We start from the raw sequence: 7,353 nt of genomic DNA, 5'->3' as shown, positions 1-7,353 counted from the left end.
CAGGTGGTCCTGGCCCCTCCATATGCCACTGTCACTCCCTGGGCTGGGTCAGCAGGACACCGCGGTGTCCTGGGCTGTGCAATACCCAACAGGAACAAAAATAGCACCAGTGATTGCATGGGCCAGTAGTAATTTCTTCACCAGAAGCACGTCACTGGTATCCCATGACTCGGAGAAGGGACCGAGACAGGAAAGAGAGCACCCGGAGAGCTGGCAGGAAGCTGGCGGCTGCAAGTGTGTGGGGCAAGACTGAATGTGCCAGGACCAGGGCACAGTCCTGCTCGGAACGTGGGAGAGCAGGGGACAGATTTGGGGATGGGATGGGAGCAGAGGTTCCCACCACGCTCGTGCTGGGTCTGGCTGAAGACCAGGCACCCCCTGGGGGCACCCACTGGCTGCAGCACCCCCAGGAAGGCACAGCCCCCACCCCGTGTATCCCACTTCGCCACAGGATGCCATGCTGCCAGCAAGGGAAGAGGACATGGGGACACAAAGGCAGTGTGACAGGGACATTCCCAGGCCTGGGGTCAAGTTCATGCCTCAGTTCCCCCCCAGCCTCCCCCAGTGTGGGGCAGGGGGAGGGCATAAATGTGGGCCTGGGTTTCCCCAGGGCTGCAGCTTTAACCCATTTTTTCACCTAAAATACAGAGCAGAGAAAGTGGCAGTGTCCCAGTCACCTCACCGTGGGACTCTGTCCCCTTTGTCCCATGCCAGCCCCTGCCACCAACACAGGGACCAGCGCTGGGCAACCTCCCTGGGCTACACAGAAATAAAAATAATAAGAACTTTATTGACTTATCAAAAACTATGTGAAAATACAACTTGTGAGGGGTTGGGTGTCCCTGTCACCCCTCCATGACAGGTGACAGCCAGGGCTGGTGGTGAATCAGAGCCCCCCCACTGTCCCCTTGGAGATTTTTGGGGTGCCAGGGGTAACCCCAGCTCCAGGAATGCTCTCCCCTCCATGGGGCTGGTCAAGGGGTGTCCCTGAGCATCGTGGCCACCCCTCCCTTCCCAAGGGGACACATCCCATCAGCCCCAGGCTGTCCCCTATAGCACCACGGTGGCACTTCACTGCTCTTTGGCATGTCCCCCCCGTGTCCCTCCACCTGGACATATGCACTCTCCCCGGGCCACCCACCCACACAGGGCTGGAGGGAGAGGATGGCACACAGGGGCTGACCCCTCTCCTGTGGGCCAGTGCCCACTGCCACCAGGCCACCGTGTCCCCAAAGCCACCACATTCCCAGCACAGAGGGAGCCATGCTGTGCCCGGCTCTGTCCTGTGCTGGGGGATCATTAAAATCAAAAATTAATGAACAGGGCTGAGCAGGAGGAGAGACACCGCGCCGGGACAGTCAGCGTGGGGACAGCCGGCCGCTATCTGCCACTCTCCTGCCGCTGCTGCAGCAGCTGGATGACCTCAGCGATGCCCTCCTCGGGGACCTGCCAGGGGACAGAGGGGGTGTCAGCCTCAGGGGACACCCCGGGGCTGGCAGGGGTCCCCAGGGAGGGGCAGGGGCTCACCAAGGCGTGATCAAAGTTGAAGGTGCTGATGTAATAGGCTGAAATGTCAGCGGCCGCCAGCGGCTCTGCAATCTGCGCCACGATGCCACACTCGTCTGGGGGGGAAAGGAGGTCTCAGACCCCTGCCATGGGGACACATGAGGACAGCAGTGACCCAGCCACTCCCCGGGGGGCAGCGGCACAAGAGAGGACATGGCCACCACGGCCACACTCACCGAAACCGAGGGGCTGTCCCCCAATCCGCACCATCCGCCACAGCTCCCCTGTAGAGCTGGTCAGCAGGAGGTCACTGGGGAAGCTGAGGGGGATGAAGCCAAGTGTCACCCCCTCCCTGAGCCCCCAGAGCCAGGGACAGAGGGACAGACAGCCCAGGGATGGCACCTACCGCTTCTGGGTCTCGGCATCCATCACGATGGAGATGTAGCCCTCGATGAGGGAGAAGGAGAAGAAGGTGATGGAGTCGAGGTCCTGGCTGCTGGCAGCTGCATCCCACGGGGGGCTGCTGAGGGGGAAGGGGACACAGAGACGGGTCACACCCCCCAAAATGGGGAGGAGAAGAGCTTGGTGGTGGCACTGGGTGTCTGAGCATTGTGCTAGGGTGCTGCAGGGTGGGGGGAGAGGGGACAGGAGCAGGTGGTCCCCACAGGGTCTGCAGCTCACAGGTGACAGCAGGTTTTGGGGCATTCTCAAAAGGCCACAGTCACTCTGGAGCAGAAGCATGCCACCAGAAGGGACCCCATCCCAGGGGACAGGGGAGGACCCGAGCAGGAGCATTCCCTACCCCCAGCACCATCCCTACAGCCTTTTCCAAACCCATCCCTCTCCTGCTTTACAGTCTCCCCGCTGGGATTTGGTACAATAGGTGGCTTTGTCCCCCGTGTCACCTCGGGGTTCCTACCCCTCACAGTGCAGCTCCCGGGAAGGCAAAACCAGTTTGGAAAACACTCCCAGAGTCTGAAAACCCACTGGGACCAATGGCAGGGAACCAATGTCACTGCAGTTCAGGTGGCACCAGGCAAGAGGCCACCCCCATGTCCCCATCCCCGGGATTCACCTGTGGGAGTAGAAGAGGACGTCGATGAGCATGGTGGCGATGGCGGGCAGCGTGTCGGGGGCCACCGTCAGGACACAGAAGCGGGTCTGGGGGCTCTGCACCGGGTGCAGCATGGGGCTGGCGGCTGGCAGGGGAACGGCCGCGCGTCAGGCCTGAGGACAGCTCGGGGACAGTCCCGCAGTGCCACCCCGTGGCCACCGCGCCCGCAGCCCAGAGTCGCTCAGGGAGCAGAGGGGTGGCCCGGGGGTCCCAAAGGATGCGGGTACTGCAGCATCTCGGTGGGGACAGGGTGGGCCTGGGTGTCCCCAGATGGGCGGCTCCAGCGGGAACTGGAGCATTTGGTGGGGTCCCCCAAATACCTAAATACCACTGGCGGGAGCAGGAAGACCTTGGCAGGGACTTGGGTGGTCCTGGGTGACCATGGGGGTCCCCCAGGATGTGGGTTCCACTGGTGACAACTGGATCATCTCGGTGGGGACTGGGTGGCCCTGGAGGTCCCTCAAGGATATGGGTACCACCAGCTGTAGCTTTAGCACCTTGGTGGGACTGGGTGGCCCTAGGGGACACAGAGCCCAGGGTCACTCACATGGCTTGGGCTTGAGGAAGCCGTTGCTCACGTCATCACTGGTGACAGGGACACACTCGCCACTCTCCTCCTTGTAGATGTCGAACTCCCCGGCCAGCGTGTGGATCACCACGGGCAGATCCCGCTCCCGCACCTGCCCCGGGGCACAGCATCAGGGCACCCCTGCCACCCCTCCTGCAGGGCAGCGCGGGGCCCTTGGGCAGCCAGCCACGTGCCCCCGTGGCCGCCACTCACCAGGATGAAGTCGGTCTGGTACGTGGAGAGCATCAGCACCGAGACGTGGTGCTCGGCCAGCGGCGCGATGACCGACCGCGCGATCTTGGTGACACCGGTGGCCTGGCAGCCGGGCGGCTCCCGCCCGTTGGAGACGACGCTGAGCACCAGCCACGTGGAATCTGCCACCTGCATGAACTCCGAGGGCGGCAGCTCTGCGAGGGACAAGGGACGCTGAGGCAGGTGGCTCCACAGGGCTCGGCACAGCCGGACGTAGAGCCAGTGCCAGCTCAGGCACGGCGTGTCACACTGTCCCCCGGGTGATGAGTGAACCTGGGATCAGGCCCAGGTGTGGGGACACTGGTTTGGGGGTGCAGATAAGCCCCATCCATAGGTGGAATGAGCCAGACAGGGCTCAGCTGCTCCACACTGGGATTTGGCCATAGGGATGAGGGGGACCAAGGCTACAGCCCCCCCAAATCCCAAGATGTGTCTCTACTCCCTGTGCCAGCACCTCAGGCTGGCTGCATGGGGGTGTTGGCATTGCACCCCAAAAACGGCACCACCAGGGCCCCGGGGCTGTCCAGCTTATCCTCTGTCCCCCAGGACCCCCAGCCGAGCTCAGGATGCTCAGGGATGCACACAGGGCACTGGAAGGGACAAGGGGAGGGTCATCCCACTGTCCCGGGAGTACCAGCATCTGGTACCATCCTGGTGGAGGCCGGCAGAGGGCCACAGCTGCTTCCCAAAAACCTGCTGGTGTTGGCAGGGTGGGCGTATGCCAGCTGTTCCTGCCTCACATGCCCCTTGCTCCCACCCTCCTGCCCAGGAGAGGGTCCGGCACTGCTGGGGCACCCCAGGACTCAGCCAAGCTGCCCCCTCTGCCCTGGGCTCCCCTTCCCAGCAAGGGATGGGCCAGGGCACCCGAGGGGTCTCCAATCCACTCCTCCCATCCAGGAAAGGTGGGAGCAGCTCCCATGGGAATCCCACAAGCCCCCAGTCCTTTGGTGGGCACCCAGTGCCCAAGCCCAGCTGAGACCCAGACTCATCCCACCAGTGGTGGAGGGGAGGTCGCATGGGGAGAATCCAGCACCCGCTGAGGGGGACCCCATCAGGGGACAGGCTCTGTACCCCTCTCCCAAACTCGGCCCAGGGCAGGGCGGGAGCAGGGCCGGATCCAGAGCCTCGGCGGGTGTTCCCAGCGCCTGTTCCTGTGCAGGAAGCGCCAGAACAGCCTCGGCTCCGGCCCAGGGCTCAGTGCTGGGAACAGGGGGGCGGGACAGGGACTCCGGGACATGGGGACCTGTCCCAGAACTCAATGTTTAATTGCTTTTCAACACCACCCTGGGCAAGGCTAAAAGCAAGGGGACCCCGCTGTCCCTGTGTCACCCACCGCAGGGCTTAATTCTGATCCCCAAGGGAAGGGAGGGGCTGCAGTTCTCCTCTGCTGGGGGTCCCCTTCCAGCCCAGCAGCGGGGGGACACTGGCAAGCCCCCAGCCAAGGGGGGTTCACAGGGCACTGCGGGGCCGCAGGCTCGCAGGACCATTGTTCAGCACTTCCCGCCCTCCCCTCGGGATTGAGGAACATTTGTCCGCAGGCCCCGAAATAAAACAATACATGGGGAACAGCTCTGGCTCTGGGAGCGGGGAGAGCCCGGGACACGGTCCCGCTCCACAGCAAAAGGAGGTGAGCCTGCGACCTGGCCGTGAGTGCCCGTGGCCGGAGCTCTGACCCTTGTTCCTTGGGTCACGGCCAAGGATCCGCTGCGCCCAGCTCCTGCGGCCTCGGCAGGAAGGTTTGGGCGTGGGAAGCTGGCCCGGGATCCGGACCCTCTGGCTCAGCCCGTTGGGCCGGTACCCCCGGCAGGACCGGCGGTGAGGGTGATGCATGGCACGGGCCGGGTCACCAGAGGAGGGGACATCACCAAATGCCACATCCCTGGGAGGGGGACTGGCTTGGAAGGGATCAAACCTCCCCAGGACACCCCAAAAGCCGGACCTTGCTGTCGAACAGGGCTCAGCCCTGCCAGCCTGGCTGGGCCTGTGCTTTGCCCTCCTCTGCCAAAAGCTCCAGTTGGCCCTCGGCGGGCGGAGGGACGGGATGAAATTGGACACGGGAACGATGACAGGAGGGCTGCCAGAGCCTGGAGCGCTGCCCGCGGGCATCCCGGGAGGTCTCTGCGCCCTGCCGGGAGCACCCGGGCTTCGAGCTGGCACCGGGCTCTGCGCAGCCTGGTGCCACGAGCCGGGCGGCAGCTCTGCCCGGGAGGAGCTGTCGGAGCGAGGGCAGCCACGCCGGGAGAGCCCCGGCCGGGCAAGCCGGTACATCCCCGGCGCAGGCGCCGAGGGGACGGGACGGGCATGTTCCGAGGGAGCCAAGCACAAGCCGGGACTCGCCCCCTGCGGCCCTGGAGCCGGGCTGCGGACGCGCACAGCCCGCCCTGCCAGGAGGCCACCGCTCGGTACCTTTGAAGCCCTCCTCGTCCAGCATGACCGTGTAGTCCTCGGGGGTCTCCGTCAGGCTGAAGAACTTGCATCTGAAGAAGAAGAAATCGGTGCTACCGATCCTAAAACCGTCGCCGTCTCCCCGGGGTCGGGAGTCGGGGGAAGAAGAGGAGAAGGAGGAGGAGGGTGGCGGGGGGAGAAAGGCCGGTACCGGCAGCGCTGGGGCAGGAAGAGCAGCTTGAGCAGCGGGTGGGTGTAGAGCCAGAGCCCGCGGCGGGCCAGGCTCAGCACCCGCACCCGATGCTCCAGGATGTGCAGGTCCATGGCGGCCGCGCCGCCCCGGGAACCGCCGCCGCCGCCGCTATAAGGGCGGACACGGGACCGCCCCGGAACCGCCCCGGAACCGCCCCGCATCGCCCCGGGACCGGCCCAGGACCTCCCCGCAGTGCCCCGGGACCGCCTCGCATCGGCCCGGAACCGCCCTGGGACCGCCCCGCATCGCTCCGGGACCGCTCCGGAACCGCCCCGCATCGCTTCGTCAACGCCCTGTGACCGCCCTCATCGCCCAGGGACCGATCCGGGAACGCTCCGCATCTCGCTGGGAGCGCCCTGTGACCGCCCGCCTGGCCCCGGCACCGACCAGCACCCCGAGAAAGGCAACGAGCCGGGCCCGGCGCTCCGGGAGCAGCCGCAGTTCAAAGCCCCAGGATGCCCGCACTGGAGACCCGGGACAGCCGCACCGAAGCCTCGGAACCAGCCTCAATACGGAGCTCCATGGTGCCCATACCAGGCCAAATTCACCCCCGGGGTACCTGGAGCAGCTTCAACTCAGAGTGCCGGGGTACCCCCGAACTGCAGCCCTGGGGGTACCAGGGCTCAGTTAACAGTTAACAGCCTCAGTTAACAGCCCGGGGTGTCCAACCAAGGGAGACCCTCTGGGAGCCACTGCCAACCCCACCCGACCCCCTACTCCGGCACCCAACCAGGTCCCACATGCTCAGCCCCTACACCAGGCCTGGGGAGGGGATTCACCAAACCAGGGCCACCCTTGGGAGAAAGGGGTTTCTGGAGGGAGGAATGGAGGTTTGGACAGAATTCCTACCTGCAAGAAGCAGGAGATAGCCTGGGCACCATTTTGGGGTGGGAAGCTGAGCTCTGGGGTGTCATGGGATTAATTAGGGGTCCCCTGGCTCTGTTAAAGCCACAGGAGCTGTGACAGTGGGAGAGGGGAAGGGCCTGGGTGCTGGGATGGGAGTGCTCCCCATGGCACCCACCAGGGCCTGGCAGCCACCACTATCACAAGCTGGGGCAGGTCTCAGCCTCCTCCCATTCCACTTCAAAGGGGCAGCCCCAAGGCTGGGTGAGACAGCGGGGCTGGGCCACCCTCTGCGGTGACAGAGCAGTGACAGCAACACGGCCCTGCCCAGGACACTGCCCAGCACCTGCCCCCCAGGACAAGGGCAGCCAGGGGAGATGGGACCCAGGGAAGGGTGCATGCCAGGGTCAGTGTCCAGTGTAAATGGGATGC

At 64.9% G+C, this 7,353-nt stretch overlaps 1 protein-coding gene across 3 annotated transcripts; it reads right to left on the bottom strand.

Moving 5' to 3' along the window:
* Positions 1-770: 770 nt before the first annotated feature.
* On the bottom strand, positions 771-6,182 carry CASTOR1 (cytosolic arginine sensor for mTORC1 subunit 1). 3 transcript variants are annotated; one of them, XM_066199946.1, is made up of 9 exons: positions 6,037-6,182; positions 5,847-5,917; positions 3,402-3,595; positions 3,168-3,300; positions 2,582-2,705; positions 1,913-2,029; positions 1,743-1,825; positions 1,528-1,622; positions 771-1,446 (listed from the first exon to the last, which is right to left on the bottom strand). In XM_066199946.1, exons 1-9 carry the CDS (start codon positions 6,147-6,149, stop codon positions 1,381-1,383), a joined length of 996 nt encoding a protein of 331 aa, XP_066056043.1. In that variant the 5' UTR covers positions 6,150-6,182; the 3' UTR covers positions 771-1,380. The 3 variants fall into 3 exon arrangements, with proteins under 3 accessions (XP_066056043.1, XP_066056044.1, XP_066056045.1); XM_066199947.1 differs by having other exon boundaries at positions 1,913-2,026; XM_066199948.1 differs by having other exon boundaries at positions 1,532-1,622; positions 1,913-2,026.
* Between the last annotated feature and the right edge of the window lie 1,171 nt (positions 6,183-7,353).

The sequence above is a fragment of the Chamaea fasciata genome, unplaced genomic scaffold (genome assembly GCF_029207755.1).
Source record: "Chamaea fasciata isolate MVZ Bird 193981 ecotype frontalis unplaced genomic scaffold, bChaFas1.0.hap1 SCAF_18, whole genome shotgun sequence".
NCBI classification, from domain to species: Eukaryota; Metazoa; Chordata; class Aves; order Passeriformes; family Sylviidae; genus Chamaea; species Chamaea fasciata.
This window is presented reverse-complemented; position numbering and strand designations above follow the sequence as displayed.

Excerpts from the sequence above, each read along its gene's own strand:
- CASTOR1 (XM_066199948.1), bottom strand. The coding sequence starts at position 6,149 with ATGGACCTGCACATCCTGGAGCATCGGGTGCGGGTGCTGAGCCTGGCC. Across the intron at positions 2,027-2,581 it reads GTCCTCTTCTACTCCCACAG|CCCCCCGTGGGATGCAGCTG; the intron begins GTGAATCCCGGG and ends CCCCCTCAGCAG. Across the intron at positions 1,623-1,742 it reads GGGACAGCCCCTCGGTTTCG|ACGAGTGTGGCATCGTGGCG; the intron begins GTGAGTGTGGCC and ends TTTCCCCCCCAG.